General features: G+C 41.4%; 1 protein-coding gene across 1 annotated transcript; it reads left to right on the forward strand.

Moving 5' to 3' along the window:
- The first annotated feature begins 3,438 nt into the window (after positions 1–3,438).
- Positions 3,439–13,494, forward strand: TMEM52B (transmembrane protein 52B). The gene is made up of 5 exons (XM_040235159.1): positions 3,439–4,068; positions 6,318–6,361; positions 8,749–8,787; positions 9,338–9,504; positions 11,277–13,494. Exons 1-5 carry the CDS (start codon positions 4,015–4,017, stop codon positions 11,519–11,521), a joined length of 549 nt encoding a protein of 182 aa, XP_040091093.1. The 5' UTR covers positions 3,439–4,014; the 3' UTR covers positions 11,522–13,494.
- Positions 13,495–23,229: the final 9,735 nt, after the last annotated feature.

Here is a 23,229-nt window from a genome sequence, read left to right on the forward strand (position 1 = left end):
GTTGACTCATTGGAAAAGACTCTGATGCTGGGAGGGATTGGGGGCAGGAGAAGAAAGGGACGACAGAGGATGAGATGGCTGGATGGCATCACTGACTCGATGGACGTGAGTCTGAGTGAACTCCGGGAGTTGGTGATGGACAGGGAGGCCTGGCATGCTAAGGGAAACCTAGTGTGCTATGATTCATGGGGGTTGCAAAGAGTCGGACACGACTGAGAGACTGAACTGAACTGAACTGAATATTTTGTCTTCCTGGTGGAGCTTCCAGTAGTTGTAAGATAGAACTGGTTTCTCCTGTTATAGTATCTATTTTTGAAGATCCACTGTTCAACTCTTCATAGCTCACCCTAGATGTCTCAGAGTAGTAATAGTTCTAGCCTCTGTTTCGCTGAATGCTTCCCTAGTGGCTCAGCAGTAAAGAATCCACCTGCCAATGCAGGAGATGAGGGTTCAGTCTCTGTGTGGGGAAGATCCCCTGGAGGAGGAAATGGCAACCCGCTCAAGTATTCTTGCCTGAGAAATTACATGGACAGAAGAATCTGGCAGGCTACAGCCCATGGGGTTGCAACTTAGTGACTAAACAACAACAACAGCAACACTGACCTGACCTAGGCAAGGTCCAAAGGAGAATAATCAGAGGAACCAGACATAAAAAAATTCCTTAGCCCCACTTATCACAGATATTGTATTAACAATTCCCTGAAGCATAGGTGAAAAGACCTGTGTACAGTCTCCTCCATTGGTTCCACACCACGTCCTTAACAACCTGGGTACAAGCTAATGATTCACGAGCATAATGGAACCACAAAATTTTGTAGGGTTGTAATGAGATCATTTCCTTCTGGCTCAGCCACCTGCCCTTCCAATGCAGACTGTCTTCAGTCTTCTCACTTGCATTCTCTTTCCTCTCTCATCAGTCCCTACATGGATGCTTTGATAGAGACTGAGCTCAGAGTTAAAACTGCCACAAGGCATAATCACTTCCATTTGAATAAACAAGAAGTTCTCTTTCACTAACCCAGTGGTGGGGGGAGGGGTGGGGGAGGGGAAGTGGCAGCAGTAATTCTAAGAAAAATAACAAGAAGGTCATTAACAGAATTCCATTTGTTCTAAATTGTTAGGAAGCTGGAAGGCAAAGAGATGATGGCAATCACAAGGCAGGAAAGTGCAATTGGGGTGAAAAATGTCATGTTAATAGGAAAACCTGTTCATGCAGGTGACGGCTAGCATGATTGGGAGAGAAGAGGGCCAGGGTAGCAAGGGGAAATATTCAAGAACAGGAATCCCAGGAAAGCTAAAACAAGGTCATGGTGACAATACATGAAGCAGGAGGACATGTTTTCCAGTCTACTGAGGGTAAAAGTCATTGCTAAAACTGAGTGGAAATCAAAATAATCTTGGCTAACACAAAATATTTTTTTCATATCAAGGTTGTATATGTATCCTGGTGGAATACAGTCCATGGGGTCGCAAAGAGTCAGACATGACTGAGCGATTTTCACTACATTCACAGTATACGCATTTCATACACATTAACATATTTAATCTCTTTAAGTGTATAAAAGTTAGTCACTCAGTCATGTCCGACTCTTTGCAAACCCATGGACTGTAGCCCACCAGGTTCCTCTGTCCATGGGATTCTTCATGCAAGAATATTGGAGTGCATAGCCATTCTCTTCCCCAGGGGATCTTCCCAACCCAGAGACTGAATCCATGTCTCCTGCATTGCAGGCAGATTCTTTACCATCTGAGCCACCATAAGTGTATTAAGTAACCTGATGCTTTCAAATTATGGTTCTGGAGAAGACTCTTGAGAGTCCCTTGGACTTCAGGGAGATCAAACCCGTCAATACAAAAGGAAATTAACCCTGCGTATTCACTGAAAGGACTGATGCTGGAGCTGAAGCTCCAGTACTTTGGCCACCTGATGCAAAAAGCTGACTCACTGGCAAAGATCCTGATGCTGAGAAAGACTGAGGGCAGGAGGAGAAGAGGGCAGCAGAGAACGAGATGGTTGGATGGCATCACCAACTCAATGGACATGAGTTTGAGCAACTCCTAGAGATAGTAAAGGGTAGGGAAGCCTAGTGTGCTGCAGTTCATGGGGTCACAAAGAGTTAGACATGACTTAGTGACTGAACAATGAACAACAACAACGATTATTATTATTATTACTATTATCCATTTTATATAGGATGAAACTGAGCCAACAGAGAGATGTAATATCTTGCTCAAGATCCCACAGCTAATAAGTGACCAAGTATTTCACCCCACAGACAATGTAGCTGGAGTCTTAGCCATGATGCCCCACTGTCTCTTTGACAAGAGTAAGAGAAGAGCAAGTTTAACGATGCTACATCGCACTCTGAATAGAAATACTCTAATCAAAATGCCTTCATGTCTCTGATTGTATTTTCTCTATGAAACAACATCGAGGGCAGGTCTCATGGGCATTCTATTTCTAGTTCATGAATCGGAAAATTGAGGACTGAGAAATTATATGATAATTTAGTGAAGGGCCAAGATTCTGCCACCTTGGTCCTGTAAAATGCCTCCTACCTGGCCCCTCTTCTGCTGAAATTTGGAACATACTGTTATATATTTTTTTTAAATGACATAGCGCTCATTTATTTCTGAAAATGAATGATTTTGGATCATCAGTATTGTACCAACTTTTTCTCTGTTTGAATTCCTTGGCTAAGAAAAAAAAAATTGAGTTTATATTCTCCATTCTCATATCACATTGTTATGCTCTTTGAGGGCTTTTAGAACCAACTGCCCCCAATGGTCTTCTCTCAATAACTCAGTAAAATCAGATTTTCAGAATTAAAAAGGATACAAAAGTTGTTTTTTTTTTTTCCCTCTCTCAATTTTTATGAGATAGATCCCTGTAAACAAATGTCCAATTTTCCTATTAAATAATTTCTTTTTTAAAAAATTCTTAATATTTTGTATTAATTTTTGTATTAAAATATTTTGAATTTTATTAAAAATTCTTAATATTTTGTATTAAAATTCTTAATATTTTGTATTAAAATTCTAAATATTTTGTACTGGCTTAAGCACACATCATTTATACAGCATTCATTTGTCCCTAGAGAGGTGTATCTCTATAAATATTCTATGTCCTTTCCATGGGTACTTATTTTGGCTCTGACTTTAGATTATATGAGAGAGAGAGAGACATATAGATCTTGAGTCTTGTTTTAGAAATGTCTGTTTGATTTTTCACTATTTCAATGAGAATTGAGGTCAGTGTGGAGGGCAACTTCAAGGACAGCACCCAGAAATTCTTATTTCCAAACTTGCTTTTCCAAAGATGCTATAGCTTTCCAGTTCATTTGGCAACCTCTCAGCCCTACTCCAGTGTCTAGGAATAAATGACCCAGAACCAGGAGAGTTGATTATCAACATAGTGAAGGGTGGTGGTTTCCAAGAGCAAGAGAGGAGGGCTAATCACATTGAGAGCTGGTGTGAATGGAGGTTGGCAGGGTGACTTTCAACCAGCAACAGTCATCCTGCAGTGCTTGGGTGAAGGGCCAAGAATATTACTCCTTTTCTGATGGAAAAGAGACTTTATCTGGTCTCCCTTTGATCCTCCTTCAAGCCCAGTTTCTCACCACTGCCTAGAAAAATACCTAATTCACAGGACTTACATGTCCTTCCTGAGAGTTGTCCTTTCGGAGGCAGTGTGGAAAAAACTTCAAGGCATCTAGAAAGGACTAAAAGTAGAATGGAAGAAAAGGAGGGGCAGGGAAGGAAAAGCAGAGACCTTAAACCCAGGGGCAGAAGTAGAGAAAGGAGCTAGGATGAAAGGGGAGAGAAAAATTACAGAAAATAACAACTACAGAGAGTGAGGGGAGAGAAAGAGACAGAGGAGGAAAATCCAGCTTATTGCTGAGAGGAGTTTCTCTCCTTAAGTCCTCTAGGTCAAAAAGTCAGACATGGCCCGGAGCACAGAAGGGAGAAGACGGATGCCCAGTGCTTGATCTGGAGAAGTAAGAGTCCAGCCAGATGGGACTGCAGTCCCCAGCCCTGATGGCCTCTGCCCTGGTGTATTTCATCCAGGTGAGTTGTGAAAATGCAGGAATGAGACTTTTGTTTGTTTCTCAGATAAGCCAACTTTCAGAAGAACCTGGGGGGGAAATGAATGAGGAGGAAAGACATATACTTTCGAACCAAAGGGGTGGTAGGGAAAAAGAATTAACTGGAATGTTCCCTTAGTGACCTGTGACGAATGACATCAATGAAAAGAAGGACATATATACAAGTAGGATAGCTAAGGCAATTTAGAAGTGTCTGTTATGTATATTTCTCTCTTTTAGCATCTTACTAGCCCTCAAAATCTCAAGTAGATTATTGAGACTTTCCTGGTGGTCCAGGGGTTAGGACACCATGTTTCCACTGCAGGGGGCACAGGTTCAATCCCTAGTGGGGGAATTAAGGTCCAACAAGTAAGCCACTCATGTGGCCATAAAAAGAAAAAATGTTCTCAAGTAAATTATTAAAACTAAGGACATAATTCTCCTAAATGGTATGTCCTACATTAGCCTTAATACCACTCTAGCAGTTTAGGTGCCTCCCGGTCAGAGATAAGTTAAGAGAGAAAAAACTCTTTAAACATAATTTGGACCTTTTATTTCTCTCCATTGAGAAGCAGGAGATTCTAAGTAACTCAATTGAGAAAGGGTCATTGGACTGAGGGATTCCAGACCATTGTCAGAGAGAAGTTTATTCAGTTATGAAATCTATTAAGAAGAAAAGCAAGTGATGAAATGGGTTGGTTTCCAATTTCTGTACAGCTCCTAACAGGAAGGTTGCTGTCTATTTGCTTCCTATATACCAGTTAATTGAGTGCCTGAAACCATATCTTTTTCTTGTATTTTCTTTTTGCTTCCTCTTCGCTTCTGTCCTTCCCTTCCAAATTTCTTTTCTCATTTCTTTTCTTTTTGCAACAGGCTTGAAAAGGGATGTTTTATCTACTAACCACCTTGGGCTTTTTTATTTTTATTTTCCTTTAGTAAAGAAAGCAAAACAAAGTCCCGTGGATGGGTGGAGGAAACCCATACTTTGTCATCTTTAGTGAAACCAGGGGTTTCTCAAGTGTTTTTTGCAAAAGTCAGCTGTTAGTCCTCTTACAAGTCCCTTTCACCCGATGTCATGAGTCTGCATGTCCCTTGCTCCCAATTCTCAATAAGTACAAATTTCCATCTCCTTAGAGAAATTTTGTGGCATTTATTGTTGATCTCCTGTAATATCAAATCATCCAAGTTACTGGAAGAGTGAAACAGTTTTTAGAACAAAAATTTACCTAAAGAGTCTTAGAAGCAGAAAGTGAACTGAAACATACCTAGAAGAGGCAGTGGAAGATTTCTTTCCTGGGAGGAGAAGGGATCTGGCAGCAATGTCAAGGAGTTAGGGCAGATCTGTCTCTGGTTCTAGTAATTCATTCAACATGAACATATGATAGAATTTGGTTTGGAATTCTGGCCAAATCTATAGGTATGTACAGTTATCAAGTCACTTAAATTTCTGTGCCTTAGACCCTTAACATTTCAAAGTAAAGTACCCACTGGCATGGTTATTGTGCTGAAATGTTATGAAGTCTTAAAAATTCTTAGCAATCTGGCTGGCACAGAGCAGCTATTCAATAAATAGTTCTTCCACTCCCTTCCCCCCTCCTTCTCTTGTATGGTGAGTTTTTGCTTTTGTTTTAACATTTGCCCTCTGAACAAGCAGAATGACATATCTAGCTTAATCTTAAGTCATGTTTTCAAAATGCTTTACTCAGATTGTAAATAGTACTACACAGAATTAAATACAGAATCACCACCACTAAGGCACTGAGTTGCTGTTTTTAAACTTCTAATTTTAGATTGAAGTATTGCCAGTGAGTTATTGATGTACAGAGGAAATTAAAAAAGAGCACTGTGGTTGAATTCAACTTGTAAATGAGAGAGAATTTGAAGGATCTATCTGGGGGACAGATGAGAAAGTTTCTAAGATGAACAAATTGGTGTAAACACTGCATCTCATTCACAAAGTCAGGGATGCTCCCTCACCACCATGAAAAAAAAAGAAGAACCAGATCAGAGTAGACATTTGCTCTTGCAGGTTTTCCCACTTTGAATTTAATAAAGATCAGGCATAGGAGAGATGAAAACAGTCCTAACCATGATTGACCCTATGACCTTTTCCTTGTATTTGCTTCACTCTCACCCACTAACCTGATGGCAGAGTCATGAGGGTGACACATAGGCTGCTGAGCAGAGCAAATGAGACCATTTCCCTGTCTGAGATTATTTCCCTTCCTACAGCTTCCTCGGGCAAGATGTGAGGAGAACTGTGTCAGTCCTGAACAGTAAGTATCTGAGAATGCTCAGTGGAAGGAAGGCGAGACAGACAAAAACATCAACATCCCAAACAGGGTCAAATGTCATGAGATAGCTGTGATTTCCCTAATTCTACTTAAATGGGCCTCCACCCACTAATCTCACAGACGGGTTCTCCAAAAACAAACAAGCATTCCTGTCATCCTAAACACTCAAAATAATACTGCTGACAGCATTTTTTTTTTCCCAAGGCCAATCTTCCTATCAAAACTGCACACTTAATCTCAGTTTATACAGTCACGGAGATTTGTGAAAGATTTTCTTTCCCATGCTTCTCAGTGACTCACTGGGACAGACAGAATTCACTAGACTCAGACAGATAAACTTGGGTCATTGCCAGAGTAGAACCACCATTTCAGATATGCAGAGCATTTCCTATTTTTTAGGGCACGTTAATATTTATTGGACTTTCCTGGTGGCTCAGTAGTGAAGAATCCGCCTGCCAACATTGGACTTTCCTGGTGGCTCAGTAGTGAAGAATCCGCCTGCCAACACAGAAGATGCAAGAGACGTGCAAGTTCAACCCCTGAGCCAGGAAGATCCCCTGGAGAAGGAAATGGCAGCCCACTCCAGTATTCTTGCCTGGGAAATCCCACAGACAGAGGAGCCTGGTGGGCTACAGTCCATGTGGTGTCAACAAAGTCAGACAAAACTTAGAGACTAAACAACAACCACAGTGACAACAATATTTATTGCAGGTGTCACTTAGCTCTCACTTTGAGGTGATTATCCCTCCACCTAAATCTGTTACAATTACACAGGACACCAAGATAAAAAAGGGAAGAGATTCATTCCTCTTGGAGGTAAACTGTTTTAAGGAAGCAGGGACAGTTTGAATAAAAGACTTACTTAGGCTGAAGAAAAATACATATTTAGCCACGGAAAGAGTTTCCCAACAGCCAAGCCTGTTAAACCCAGGGGGAATGGCAATGGCCTTCATTACTTGTCACATGGTCTTTGAGGTTTTACACACCTACCGCTGCAGGAGGGCTACTTTTAATAGAATCAGAATCATAACACTGTAGAAGTGAAAGGGGCTTTGAACGAATGAAAAATATGAGGACACTTAGAGACACTGTCCATTGATGAAACAAACTTCATGGTCTACAACTGTGCAGAGAGGATAGAGAAGTAGATTGCAATAGATTTCAACAGATCACTATATCAGAAAGGATTATTAAATGCATTAATAATTATCTTCAGTAACAAATGTTTTCCTTCCCCTTCTCTTCCCACTTACAAACTTATCCCACTTCTTGTCCCATGCAATCCATATTTTCTTCATCCTGTAGAGAAAATTGATAATTACTCTAGTTCATTCAGAGTATTTAATTAGCTTTCATCATGATGGAGTTGGTTTTTACATTTTTACCTCCCTTCTTGTTTGGCCTCAGTGGATATGCTTAACAGTTTTGACCCTGGATGTGAACATTTAAAGCCCTTTTATAGTGGGCATTTTTATGGTTTTATTGTGACCCCCCTTTTTCTTTTTTTCCCTTTGTTTCTGCTTTTTATTTTTTATCAAAATATAGTTGATTTATAATATTGTGTTAGTTTCTAGGGTACAGCAAAAGGGTTAAGTTATATATATATATATATATATTCTTTTTCATATTCTTTTCCATTATAGATTATTACAGGTCATTGAATATAGTTCCCTGTGCTATATAGTAGGACTCTATTATCTATCTATATGGTCACCCTTTTTGCAACTGCTTGTAAAACAAATTATAAATGTTCATGCTTATAATTGAAATATTCTTTATGTTTAAGCTATTGACTTCAAATATATACAAACCTTAACTGTCACATTCATTTTTACTCTTTGTAAGCTTACTCTGCAAGTTCTTTCTTGATAATCGTCATCAAAACTGTTTACAATGATTGTGGTTACATGTTCTATTAACATTACTTTAATGATAACTAGTTTAGTCTGTCTTATAGTGATTTACATGATGGTATAAACCACTTCTGGGCTTCCCAGGTGGCACTAGTGGTAAAGAACCTGCCTGCCAAAGCAGGAGATGTAAGAGACTCAGGTTCGATCCCTGGGTCAGGAAGATCCCCTGGGGTAGGGCATGGCAACCCACTTCAGTGTTCTTGCTTGGAGAATCCCATGGACAGAGGAGCCTGGCAGGCTACAGTCCATAGGGTTGCAAAAAAGTCAGACACAACTGAAGCAACAGCATGCACGCATGAATAAACCACTACTAAAGGCATCCCATTTCATGATAGATTTAGCTGGTTACATTGAAGTTAACATAACCTGTAATGCTTTTATTATAAAGGTATCATATATTTTTGTAACTCGATTATATTTTTATTGCAAAATAAAATTATTATTCTTTCTCCATAGCTGCCTGACCACAGACTGGGTACATCTCTGGTATATATGGTAAGTTTCAGCTATGTTACCCAAAAAGACATTTAAAAGAAAGCTTTTCTCAGGGGTATTATTTTTTAAGGTTTTTTTTTTTTTAATATATTGATAACAGAGTGGAAAAAATCTGAGATGTTGAGCCTACTTACCTAACATCTCACAGAGTAAAGCCTCTTTTCCTCATCACTAACCTATGTGACAATATAGCAGGATTTCCTATTTCAATACCATCTCCTGGGCCAACATCAACAGATTGTTGTGTATTTTCTCAGGGTCAACTCTAGAAATAGCCACAGAAAGGAGACTGCTTCAGTAAAAATCTGCCCCTCCAAAACGCATTTAAATCTCTCATGAACTGTTCAAGTGAACTGACAGTCTTGCTGACAAAATAAGGAAGTGTATATATGACAGGAAAGCCTGGGAACTGAAATCTTAAAAGCATTATAAAAAATATTCAAGCAAGAATTAAAATGCAGACGTTGAAGGCTGATTATGCAAATTGGTTTAAAAAACAAAGCAAAACAAAGGAGCACAGAGCTCTCACTACTCCGTGGGGCCCTTGCAGGTTGCTGGTGGTCATCGGGGCACTGCTTCTCCTGTGCGGCCTGACTTCTGTGTGTTTCCGCTGCTGTCTGGGTCGCCAGCAAAATGGGGGAGAGGAGGGCCGGCCACCCTATGAAGTGACGGTCATTGCTTTTGACCATGACAGCACTCTCCAGAGCACGGTCACTTGTGAGTATACGGACGTGTAACACGGGAAGTGAAGCCAAGTTTAAAAGAACACCTAGTGCGAAGGTGTAAAAACATTGATCAAACAGTGTTAGATTTATTTACTTATTCACGTATTATTTTTGCTTGTGCTGGGTCTTCATTGCTGCATACGGGCTTTCTCTAGTTGCCCCGGGAAAGGGGCTGCTTTCTGGTTTCGGTGGGAGGGCTTCGCACGGGGATGGCTTCTCTGGCTGGGGAGCACGGGCTCTAGAGCAAGAAGGGTTCAGCAGTTGTGATACAGGGGTTTAGTTGCTCCGTGACATGTGAAATCTTCGGGGACCAGGAATGGAACCCTTGTTCCCTGCATTGGCAGGTTGATTCTTATCCATTGTACCAAGAAATAAAAAGTCACTCAATTGTATCTGACTCTTTGCGATCCCATGGACTATACAGTCCATGGAATTCTCCAGGCAAGAATACTGGCGTGGGTAGCCTTTCCCTTCTCCAGGAGATCGTCCCAACCCAAGGATCAAACCCAAGTCTCCCGCATTGCAGGTGGATTCTTTACCAGCTGAGCCACCAGGGAAGCCCACTGTACCAAGAGGCAATAGTATTAAAGGTTCTAAATCTTGAGGCAGCTTTAATTTCCAGACGCCTGGTGGTGTGGTGACCTTGCCTCTCACGGATGCTGTACTTTTGGTCTGATGATGGAATGAAGGAAGAAATGAAATGTTAGAGATGATATTGGAAATGTCTTATAGGAGAAATTTCCAAGTTTATAAACAATTACTTTGATAAAACCATTTTAAGCACTGCACATATCCCTGTTTTGAAAACATCTTAGATTTTGTGAAAACCAAACTGATATTTTCTCTTAACTATACTATATTTTTTATCTTTAGAAAAATTAGTCATGGCATACTTTCAATTCTTTATTCACCAGGTCTTACTCTGTTAAATATTAGGCCCAACACTTGATAGTTATAAGACACTTTCCTTATTTCCCTCTGTTCTCTTCTTTGGATTATAGTCTTTACTAAGATTGGAGAGTGACCTACTGGGCAGAACAGCAGGTGGCAATATCCTGTGATATTTATTTTGAAGAAAGAGAGCTCTATAGCGTATTGTTCACCTTTTCGTGCTTCTTTTCTCACTGTCAGTCCATGGGGAAACATGAATAGGGAAAAACAGTTACTCCTAAGGGACCTGCAGCTTCAGTGGGTTGGCATAAAGGGTTTTAAATTCGTAAAGGGGAAAGAAAGGGGTTATGAGATGTGAGGACACATTTTAGATTATTTGAGAAAGCAAAGAGGGAAGTTGGTTTCTACACAAGCTTCACAGGACTTTTATAACATCTGTTGCCAAGAGTGACAATGAGTTTTGACACTTGTTTATAATGAAGGGGGATTGGGCTTCCCTGGGAACTCAGTGGTAAAGAATCTGCCTGCCAATGCAGGAGGCACGGTTTCAGTTCCCAGTCCAGGAAGATCCTACATGCTGTGGGACAACTAATCCTGTCCTCCTCAGCTACTGAGCCTGTGCTCTGAAATAAGAGAATCCACCACAATGAGAAACCCATGAACCAACTAGAGTAGCCCCTCTTCACCACAACTGGAGAAAACCTGTGGGCAACAATAAAGACCCAGTGCAGCCAGTGAGCAAATAAAGAAAAGGGACAGAGGCTAGACATCCTTTTCATAAAATAATAGAAATCAAGGGGAACTGCAGGTGCTGTAAGTCTCTGGTTTCTGAAGATGCCACATGTACCTGAACTCCGGTTCTTTTCTGCCTAGCCCTGCAGTCAGTGTTCGGCCCTGCGGCTCGAAGGATCCTGGCTGTGGCTCACTCCCCCAGCCCCCTGGGCCAGCTGCCCTCCTCCCTGGACACCCTCCCAGGGTATGAGGAAGCACTTCGCATGACTCGCTTCACTGTTTCAAGGTGCGGGCAGAAAGCACCTGATCTACCATCAGTGCCAGAAGAAAAGCAGCTGCCCCCGATGGAGAAAGAGTCTCCTGGAATACAACAATCTTCTAATTGATAGGGACCTTTTTTTTTTTTTAACCATTGTATTTTATTTAGCTGTAACAAATCAAATTACTAAAACTTTTGTTTATGTTAAATTTGAGATAAGCCTATAGACCCAGCAAGAGAAATGTAATTATAAACAGACACGGCCACTAGTTGTTAGTAGTAACAGTTACTATATTACACATATTTTTTCTTGTAATATGTTAAACATTCCTTCTTTGGTTCCTGCTTGCAACACAATTTAAAATTAGCACACTAAAATAATTTACATTTATAAGTGATTCACATTACATTTATAAGTGATTTATAGGGAAAACATTACATTTATAAGTGGTTTAAATTCTCTGTAATTTAATGTCTCATCTGCTGAAGTATAGTAGTCATAGCTTAGAAGTTCCTTTTTATTTTTAATTGTAGGATAATTGCTTTATAATGTTGTGTTGGTTTCTGCTGTACAACTACATGAATCAGCCATATATATATATCCCCTACTTCTTGAACATCCCTCCCACCCCCCGAAATCTGGTTTTATTAATGGAGAGAAGGTGTCCTCAGGGTTGGTAGATATTCACAGACAAATGGAAAACTTTTTCCTAACTTTCAGAAGGGTTAGGATGGCATCTAAACATCATTCTGTGGGAAAGATAGATTCTAACTCTTCATTTCCAGATGCATCTATTTTCTGCTATGGGATGCTCTTGTTGAGAACTCTTCTTTATCCAGTGGTAAAAAAAATTTGCAATTAACCTGAAGTGATGCTGATTACTGCTGAACAGGAAAGCACCAGAGGCACCTTGGATTCCTTCACCTCTCCAGTTCCTTTCCCCAGAGGACGCTGCAAGTTTCCCTAGCAGCAAGCAGGTTGTGTACACTTGTGGAGAAAGACACTCGTATACGCACAGCCAGAGCTGTTAATGCACTGAATTCACACATCCTTCCTCTCATGAGAACATTCACTATTATGCTAAATGACAGTGATAATTTGAGACATCATGTAATACCTCACTGGACATCCAAAATCCAGGGGTGGAATTGCAGGCGTGGGCTAAGAGGGCACAGTAAAGTACTGAAGTGCAAATATCAAGGTCCTTCTTTCATTCTTCTACCCACGAACAGTATGGGAAACTGAACAGAATGCAGTAACAGTTCCATTCATTTTTTAGTTCCTCTGCCCTGCCAATACCTGCATGCACACTGAGGCATGCACACATATGCACATGCATGCTTTTGTAACTCTAAAAGAATAGCATTGTTTTGCCTCTTTCCTCGTTCCTGCTTTGACTGCTTGCAAGTCCTGTCTCTATAGTGACACTTGCTTCTAGTGGTGACCTTCACTGCCACCTGGTGGAGCCATGGTAGAAACGCATTCTCCTATTGGCACCTTCAGCTTGCCTGGTGGCTCAGTGGTAAAGAATCCGCCTGCCAATCCAAGAGACGTGGGTTTGATCCCTGGGTCAGGAAGATCTCCTGGAGGAGGAAATGGCAACCCACTCTAGTGTTCTAGCTTGGCAAATGTGTACCTCTCCAATCTTTGGAGCACTAACGGCTTGGAGTCCTTCCCAGAGCACCATCCTGCTGTTGCATTGCTAACCTGTCCACATAACACACTACCTCCAAAATGTCCTGTTATTGGAAAATTTAGGAAATGAAGTACATTTGGGGAAAAACTACTTGCCAGTGACTTTAGGAAAGTTACCGAACTCTTTCAAGCACAGTTTCTCATTTGTAAAATAAGGGATAATAACACCACTGATGATAGTTGTGAAAATCAAATAAACCATTTAGAAATGACAAGATTTGTAAATTATTATACACATGCATTTGTTACTCTTACTTTTGACAATTTATTTTCACTTGCCTCCTATGATGCTGCTGAGAATTATATTCTGATTTGTCCTTTTGCCAGTCAGCCTGCTGTGTTATTGCTAAGTCACCCCTCATGTAGCTTTATTTCATCAATAAATATTTGTCGGTTGAGGTAAACAGCTGGAGACATGTGATCCATCTTAATATATCCTGTATAAAGATAAGGAATATTTTAGAAAATTTGTTTATTAGTCAATTAGCTCCATTTCAGAGAGCAATACAGACCCAGGGGTGGCTGATTAATGCTCCACCTCATTAAGCCCTTTCTTGGAACGCTCACTGAGCCAGGAGGGAAAATGTTCTAAGTGAGTATAATCTGCTGGTGATCTACTTTATTCTGAGTCATTTAAGACACTGCCTCTGGAAATTGTTAAATGCATGAATTGTTAATAACACCCAAGGGGGCCTTGTTTTGCACTGTCAAATGAATCTCTTCAGTGTCGCATATTCTATAAAGTACTCTAGATCCTTTCAACCTTCAGGATGCTACAGCCTTAAAGAAGTTAAAATGTCCTCAGGTACAAGGAGATCTTGCAAGAAACCCTGCCTGTAAGGATCTTGTTCTAAAGAGATCTGTCTGCCTCACTTTCCCTCCCCCCTTGCCCTGTCCTTAGCCACATGGAGTCTCCCACCCCTGTCCTCCTCCCATTTTGTCACAAGCCACTAGCAGCTATTTGGCTTCACTTCTTTACTCAGTCTAAGACATCTGCTCATCAGCTCAATCACTTTCACCACTGGTCTCAATTTTGTTTCACTTCTTTTAACTATCCTCACGGGTTTCTCTGCTGGCATAGATGGTAAAGAATCTGCCTGCAATGCAGGAGACCCTGGTTCAATCCCGGGTCAGGAAGATCCCCTGGAGAAAGATCCACTTTCAGAATTCTTGCCTTTCAGACTTCAATACCCATCTTTTAAACTTTAAATGTGGGTTCGATGAAGCTAACTGATCTCTCCCCAAAGTCTACATCCCTGAGCAGTGCTGCAGTCAAAAAGATATTCTGGGGACAGCACTTGCTGATGGATTGGGTAGGGAAACTTTGTAAGGGAAAATGAAATTCTGCATCAGTGACCTGAGCCAGTGTGTGGAAGGTGTACCTGTCTTTGAGGATGCAGAAGACTAGTGGAGACCTCATTTAGGGGGAAATTAAATTCAGGGATTTCTAAGATGGGGGAAAGGCAGCTGATGGTAGATATAAACCAAGTTAATCTGAGATAAGGTCTAATACAAGAAAGCAACAAGGAAGGCTCTGATGTGCCAATGAGAAAAATCATTTTCCTCGTGAGTGAAGGAATCCTCAATTTGTAAAAAAAAAAAAAAAAAAAAAAAAATCCATATTGGACCTTTACACTTTGCAGTGTTTATAAAATAAGCCACTGGAAATGGCCAGAGATTGTTGAATTTGCTAATCTGGGTATTCAGGGTCTGGGCAGGAGGATGTAAGTCTGGAAGCTCTCGAGTTAAAATGTTTATATATATATATGTAAGTAAGTTAACCAGTTCTCCCTTCTCCTTGTTCCTCTTGCTTATTTTTCAATTGTTCACTTTCTATCATTTCTTCCGTTTACTGCACTTAGTATGAATTATATATTCTAAAAAGAAGGGTGAGCATAAGCTGAAGAAGAAAAACGTAACATTGCTAAGCCTGGTACTCAGTAAGCCCTACACTGAACTTGAAGACAGTCATGAAAGTCTTTTAGGAGAAGAATTCCATGTGCTCAATGTTTAGAAAGACACTGATAAAAGTCTAAGGTTTTAGCTGAAGTGTGAAAAAAGCAGGTCTTCAATCCAGACAGGAGCATACATTGTAAAAATCCTGGTTAAAAGTGATGAAAGCCTGAAAAGGGATGGGTGACTGGATGTGGAATGGTGGTGATGAAATGAGTGACAATCACTTCATCTCTTCAGGAGAACTCTAAACTGTACTTAGATTGAAAACAATGAATAATAGAGTAGTTAGGAAATACGACTTTTACATTATTGTTCTCTATGTCTTTCCTGTCATTTTAAGCAGTGAAGAATCTCTGCCACCCATTTCTCAGTCTAAATGGCATAAATATGAAGCCTGCCTATGAAGCTTCATTATCCAAACTCTATAGCTTAATATATATATATATATATATATATATATATATATATATATAGCTTAATTTGGGTTTTCTAGGGTGTTTACCAGTCAAACCAGTCAATCCTAAAGGAAATCAGTTTTGAATATTCATTGGAAGGAGTGATACTGAAGCTGAAACTCCAATACTACGGCCACCTAATGCAAAGAACTGACTCACTTGGAAAGACCCTGATGCTGGGAAAGATTGAGGGCAGGAGGAGAAGGAGACGACAGACGATGAGATGGTTGGAAGGCATCACTGACTCGATGGACATGAGTTTGAGTAAGTTCTGGGAGTTTGTGACGGACAGGGAAGCCTGGCGTGCCACAGTCCATGGGGTTGCAAAGATTCGGACATGACTGAGCGACTGAACTGAACTGAACTGAACTGAGGGTGATTATACTAAGTGGGAGAAAAAAAACCCACACTTTAAAAAATCATTTTTTATTTGCCAAAACTGAAATATGTCCAGTGGGACATGAATATCTGAAAGGAAGTGTCAGTATCTGTATGAATGGAGAGAGTAGCATGGAAGCATATACACTGCTGCTGCTGCTAAGTCGCTTCAGTCGTGTCCGACTCTGTGCGACCCCACAGACGGCAGCCCACCAGGCTCCCCCGTCCCTGGGATTCTCCCGGCAAGAACACTGGAGTGGGTTGCCATTTCCTTCTCCAATGCATGAAAGTGAAAAGTGAAAGGGAAGTCGCTCAGTCGTGTCTGAATCTTCGCGACCCCATGGACCCATATATAAAACAGATAGCCCATGGACATTTGCTGTATGCCTCAGGAAACTCAAACTGGGGTTCTATCACAACCTAGAGGGGTAGGAAGGGGTGGCAGGTGGGAGTAAGATTCAAGAGGGAGGAGACATATGTATCAGTTCAGTTGCTCAGTCGTGTCCGACTCTTTGCGAACCCATGAATTGCAGCCCGCCAGGCCTCCCTGTCCATCACCAACTCCTGGAGTTCACTCAGACTCACGTCCATTGAGTTGGTGATGCCATCCAGCCATCTCATCCTCTGTCGTCCCCTTCTCCTCCTGCCCCCAATCCCTCCCAGCATCAGAGTCTTTTCCAATGAGTCAACTTTTCACATGAGGTGGCCAAAGTACTAGAGTTTCAGCTTTAGCATCATTCCTTCCAAAGAAATCCCAGGGCTGATCTCCTTCAGAATGGACTGGTTGGATCTCCTTGCAGTCCAAGGGACTCTCAAGAGTCTTCTCCAACACCACAGTTCAAAAGCATCAATTCTTTGGCGCTCAGCTTTCTTCACAGTCCAACTCTCACATCCATACATGATCACTGGAAAAACCATAGCCTTGGCTAGACGGATCTTTGTAGGCAATGTAATGTCTCTGCTTTTCAATATGCTATCTAGTTTCGTCATAACTTTTCTTCCAAGGAGTAAGCGTCTTTTAATTTCATGGCTGCAGTCACCATCTGCAGTAATTTTGGAGCCCAAAAATATAAAGTCTGACACTGTTTCCACTGTTTCCCCATCTATTTCCCATGAAGTGATGGGATCAGATGCTATGGTCTTCGTTTTCTGAATGTTGAGCTTTAAGCCAACTTTTTCACTCTCCTCTTTCACTTTCATCAAGAGTCTTTTTAGCTCCTCTTCACTTTCTGCCATAAGGGAGGTGTCATCTGCATATCTGAGGTTATACCCATGGCTAATTCATGTTGATGCATGGCATAAACCAATGCAGTAAAGCAATTGTCCTTCAGTTAAATATAGGAACAGAACGCTGCTCAGTCATGTCCGACTCTTTGCGACCCCATGGACTGTAGCCTACCAGGCTCCTCTGTCCATGGGATTTTCCAGGCAATAGTACTGGAGTGGATTGCCATTTCCTTCTCCAGTGGATCTTCCCGACCCAGGGATCAAACCCGGGTCTCCCGCATTGTAGACAGACGCTTTACCGTCTGAGCCACCAGGAAAGTCCAGTTAAAAATAAGTAAATTTTAAAAAAATTAGTCAACAATTAAAAAACAAGATTCATTATATAAATATATATATATATCTACATAGCAGAAGGAGAAGACTCCGAAAGCATGAAGCTCCCATTCTGAGAGAGATGGACCAGATGTGGACTAGTTTACACGAGGATGATATAGGAGCTCCTTTCTGTGGGAAGATGAGTCTGAGAGAAGATTGACTGGGTTGTGATGACTGCTTTCCTCTGTGGTTTCGAGGCAAATAGAACAGCACAAGAAACCTTGTAGTAGTTTGTTTCTGGTCCAAGTCTAGGTCGGGATTTATAGTGTCGAATCTTGTTGAGTTGGCCTTATAGGTCTGGCTGGGAAGACTATAAAAGAGTCTGATTAGTTAACACATTAGGAATTACATGTATATGAGAGCACGGAATTAAAGCAAAAATGAAATTTATGTAACAAATTTAATAGGCAGGGGAGAAAAACTGCAAAGTCTGGGAACAGCCTAGTTTTGTTTTCTTTTCATCGGCTGAACAGATTGGCTGGAAGGTAATAAAGAAGCCAGGATGGAAAGTCCGCCCTTGAACAGACTGACAGGGAAAACAATTTCAGTGATTTATGGATTGTCCAAGATACATTTGTGGAAGATAGTTTACAAGCTGCGTCTGAATAATGTTGGCCAATACCCATCTGTTGGCACCTTCATCTCTGTTAAGCCAGAATTCCACTATTTCCCACCTCAGAATTGCTCAGAATTTTAGAGTTTGGAGAGGGTGTCATGAAGCAGTCGTGTCTGAGTTGAAACCTGAAGGATTATAGAATGTAAACATCAAGTATGCATGATAAGTCCATTTTCTGTCTATGACCAAAGATGGGAAAGATGGGGATGCGAATCATGGAGAGTGTTAAAAATCCCAAGAGTAACAGAAAAAGAAAGGTTCTGAAAAGATAGGCTGGGATCTTTTGATGGCGATTAAGTATTACACAGTATGAGGCTTCCCCAGTGGTTCAGCGGTAAAGAATCCGCCTGGAATGCAGGAGATGCAGGTTCAATCCCTGGGTTGGGAAGATCCCCTGGAGAAAGAAATGGCAATTCACTCCAGTAAAAGAAATGGCAATTCACTCCAGTATTCTTGCGTGGGAAACCCCACAAACAGAGGAACCTAGTGGGCTATAGTCCAGGGGGTCGCAAAGAGTCAGACACAACTGAACGACTAAACAAACAACAAATTACATATTATAAGTGTGTGCAGGCTTGGCCGCTTGCTGCTCAACAGCCAATAAATCGAAGGGCAAGTTTTGATAAAGAAGAAAAGTCAGCAGTCTGAGGAGATGGTGGACTTATGTCCAGAGACCAACTCTGATGATCCTGCTCGGTCATGACAATTTTTAAATGGAACAAGGAGAAACAGTCTTAGTTAATCATTAAGGCAGGAGCTCAGATTCTTCGTCATCTTTCCACTGCATGCAAACCTGCTGATGTCTCTTCCTCGGGACATTGTCTTGCCCCCGCGGTCCACCTGTGGTTGGGTGTTCTCTTGCCTGTGTGATCCACTTGCACTTGAAAGACCCACCTGCAAATTTACTAAAGAGGAAGCTAGGGAGAGAGGGTCAGTCATTTGTTAACAACTCAATTCTTCGTTCTTACTCCTCCTTCAAGAAAGCAATCAATAGATTCAGGTGTTACATATATTTAGTAAAGCAGAAATCAGGAGCTAAATTATTAATGAGCGAAGTTATTAATGTTGTCTAATGATCTCATCTTTATGATCAAGGTCTAAAGGAAACAGGGATGGACAAACAGAAAGGAGAGGCAAAGGAGATACCATATGAGTTTAAGCAGTTTGGTTTTTATCCTGCATTATATGAAAAGCTATTCAAAGTTTTTGAAGAGGGGAAAAAAGATCATGTAACCGGTAAGATTACTGTCACTAGAGGATGAATGGGAGAAGTGAGATGTAGAATACAGGGAGACCACTATGGCTATTCGGCTACCACAAAGACAACACTCCAATATCTTTCATAAGAGCTTGGGTATAGACAAAGTTATGAAATAAGGCAGACTAAATTTAATGCCTCTGCATTGTGTTTCAGTTTCCAGGTAGAACACAGACTAAGTGTTTATGCTACCCTTTGGTTCTTACTGTGAAGTGTAGTTGCTCAGTTGTGTCCAACTCTTTGCGACCCCACAGACTGTAGCCTACCAGGCTTCTCTGTCCATGGGATTTTCCAGGCAATAGTACTGGAGTGGATTGCCATTTCCTTCTCCAGGGGATCTTCCCAACCCAGGGCTCGAACCCAGGTCTCCCGCATTGTAGACAGACGCTTTACCATCTGAGCCACCAGGGAATTCAATGACGTTAGTGTTCTGAGTGCCTGGACCTTTCTTGGTCCCAGGTTATATATCAAACTTGCCTATGCAGGATTTTTGTGGTACATCCCTCCTGAACTAGACTTAGGACTTGATTTTCCTTCCAATGTTAATCTGATTACTATGGTGGGTGGAGTTAGGTCCTCTCTTCTCTCTCTCCCCAAAAGGGGCGTAAATTCAAACTCAGTGAACGCCAAAGTAGATAAATGCAAATCCAATTCAAAGTGGACAAAAGTTAATGAGGGGTCAAACAATTAGTAAGTAACCATAACCTTCTGAATGCCTACAGGGCCCTTTTAATTTTGCAAACAATGTGCTCCTTTTGGTCAGCTTTTGAGGCTAAGTTACAGAGAAGTGATATGACTGGCAGAAAACTGAGTTCCTGAGCTGGCTTTGCATTCAATTTCCTCAGACTTTAAACACCAAACCGAGAAACCTTTTGCTGTTAGTTCTTTAGTTTAATTTTTATTCCTTTTACTCAAATGTATACCTTCAGACAGACTGCAAAGTCAAATAGCTCTACAAGGCTTGTGAAGAGAAGCACCTTTCCACCACACACATGTAAAATCCCTACATTTTAGCTGACTTTTAAAATCTACTTTACTTCAAACAATATGCATAAGTTTATATTCCTTTTTTTTTTAAGTATAGTCGATATACAAAGTTGTGTTAGTTTCAGGTTTACAGTAAAGGTCCGTGTAGTCAAAGCAATGGTCTTTCCAGAGTCATGTACAGATTGGGGAGCTGGACCATAAAAAATGGCTTCAGGCTGAAGAATTAATGTTTTGAACCATGGTGTTGGAGAAGACTTTTGAGAGTCCCTTGGACAGCAAGGAGATCAATCAATCCTAAAGGAAATCAATTCTGAATATTCATCGGAAAGACTGATTAAGCTGAAGTCCCAGTACTTTGGCCACCTGATGCGAAGAGTCAACTCAGTGGAAAAGATCCTGATGCTGGGAAAGATTGAGGGCAGGAGGAGGTGGGGGTGACAGAGGATAAGATGGTTGGATGGCATCATCGACTAAGTGGACATGAGTTTGAGCAAACAATGAGAGATAGTGAAGAACAGGGAAGCTTGGGGTGAACAACAAAAATGAAGTATGAAGTTAGTTGCTCAGTTGGGTCTGACTCTTTGAGACCCCATGGACTGTAGCCTACCAGGCTCCTCTGTCCATGGAATTCTCCAGGCAAGAGTACTGGAATGGGTAGTTGTCTAGGTTTGTCATAGCTTTTCTTCCCAGGAGCAAATGTCTTTTAATTTCGTGGCTGCAGTCACTGTCTGCAGTGATTTTGGAGACCAAGAAAATAAAACCTGTCACTGTTTCTAGTTTTTCTCCTTCTATTTGCCATGAAGTGATGGGACCGGATGCCATGATCTTTGTTTTTTGAATGTTGAGTTTTAAGCTAGCTTTTCCACTCTCCTCTTTCACCCTCATCAAGAGGCTCCTTGAGGCTTCCTCTTTGCTTTTGGCCAAGTCAAGCAGGGGTATGCAATAAGGATCAATGCAAGGAAGTCTTGCATTCTTCTTCTGAAAAGTTTCAAAAGGATGGGCTTGCTGACAAGATTAGGGTGTGTGCAGGGTCTTAGGTAGTCCAGTCTCTTAGTCTTAATGAGCCTCTCTGGTCCCTTTAATCGTATCTCAGGTGGTTTTGGGACTGCTCCTCATTTGAAAATCTGCCTTTAGTGCAGGAGACCTGGGTTTGATCCCTGGGTGGGGAAGATATCCTAGAGAAAGGAAGATACAACCTGGAGAAGGGAATGGCTACCCACTTCAGTATTCTTCCCTAAAGAATTCCATGGACAGAGGAGCTTGGCAGGTTACTGTCCATAGTGTCATAAAAGAGTCTGACCTGACAGAGACTCAACACCAATAAGAGAGTAACTAAGAAGTAATATATTGGAATAAATAGAAAAAGATTACTTGTCATGACATGTGTGTGCCCCGGTGCCAAGTTGCTGCAGTCATGTCTGACTCCTTGTGACCCCATGGACTATAACCCACCAGGCTCCTCTGTCCATGGGATTCTCCAAGCAAGAATACTGAAGAGGGTTGCCATGCTCTCCTCCAGGGGATCTTCCTGACCCAGGGGTTGAACCCATGTCACTTACATCTTCTGCACTGGCGGGTGGGTTCTTTACCGCTAGAGCCATCTGGGAAGCCCTGTCACGACACGTGTGAACTAAATTTTGCTGTATTGTATTGTTAGGGTATGTCTGCTGCTGCTGCTAAGTCGCTTCAGTGGTGTACGACTCTTTGCGACCCCATAGATGGCAGCTCACCAGGCTCCCCCGTCCCTGGGATTCTCCCAGGCAAGAACACTGTCTAGTTTCCCACAAAACCACCAATTGACTTTGAAAGTAGTCGTTGTTTAGTTGCTCAGTTGCGTCTGACTCTTTGTGACCCATATGGATTGCAGCCTGCAAGACTCTTCTATTCCTGGCATTTTCCAGGCAAGAATACTGGAGTGGGTTGCCATTTTCTTCTCCAGGAGATCCTCCCAACCCAGGGATGGAACCCAGGTCTCCTGCATTGAAGGCAGATTGTTCACTGTCGAGCTACCAGGGAAGACCTTACAAAATTACCTTCTGTATAATATTTTAAGTGTTCTGCTACAAGTATATGTAGCAAGCTGTAAAGGGTTGACAGAGTGGCTAGTCTGTGAAAAAGTATTTACATTTAGAAAGGCCTTAAGGCAATGGCACCCCACTCCAGTACTCTTGCCTGGAAAATCCCACGGGCGGAGGAGCCTGGTAGGTTGCAGTCCATGGGGTCGCTAAGAGTTGGACACGACTGAGTGACTTCACTTTCACTTCTCACTTTCATGCATTGGAGAAGGAAATGGCAACCCACTCCAGTGTTCTTGCCTGGAGAATCCCAGGGATGGGGGAGCCTGGTGGGCTACCATCTATGGGGTCGCACAGAGTCGGACACGACTGAAGCGACTTAGCAGTAGCAGCAGCAGCAGTAAGGCATAAAGGTTAATGAAACTGCATCTCCTGAGTATCTTTGTTATGTAGTCTGCTACCGTGAATAGGTATTTTTAAAATAAAAGTTAAAATCACTTTTAAACTAGCTGTGATTGTTTCCAGTAGATTTGATGGGAAAACAATACTCTTCTCCATTGATTTTAAAGTATTCCTTTGAGAGATTTAGCTATATTTGGGTCAAAGCTCAAATCAGCTAAAATAACCAATTTGAGAATAAGGACTAAACATTACAAAAATATAATGTGATACATGAATTCCTGGATTTTCATACATAATAAGGATTGAAAAATGCCACGGAGAAAAATGATTAGCATTAAAAACTAAGGCTAGGAACTTCCCTGGTGGTCCAATGGTGAAGACCACCTTGCAATGCAGGGGTGCAAGTTCAATCCCTGGTTGGGGAGCTTAGATCCCACATGACTTGTGAACAAAAAACAAAAATATAAAAG

Source organism: Oryx dammah, unplaced genomic scaffold (genome assembly GCF_014754425.2).
Source record: "Oryx dammah isolate SB20612 unplaced genomic scaffold, SCBI_Odam_1.1 HiC_scaffold_29, whole genome shotgun sequence".
Classification (NCBI taxonomy): domain Eukaryota; kingdom Metazoa; phylum Chordata; class Mammalia; order Artiodactyla; family Bovidae; genus Oryx; species Oryx dammah.

Bases quoted from the DNA above. Each gene is read 5' to 3' on its own strand.
- TMEM52B (XM_040235159.1), top strand. From the start codon at position 4,015: ATGGGACTGCAGTCCCCAGCCCTGATGGCCTCTGCCCTGGTGTATTTC. The intron at 4,069-6,317 runs GTGAGTTGTGAA...CCCTTCCTACAG, and splicing joins CCCTGGTGTATTTCATCCAG to CTTCCTCGGGCAAGATGTGA. The intron at 8,788-9,337 runs GTAAGTTTCAGC...GGGCCCTTGCAG, and splicing joins GTACATCTCTGGTATATATG to GTTGCTGGTGGTCATCGGGG.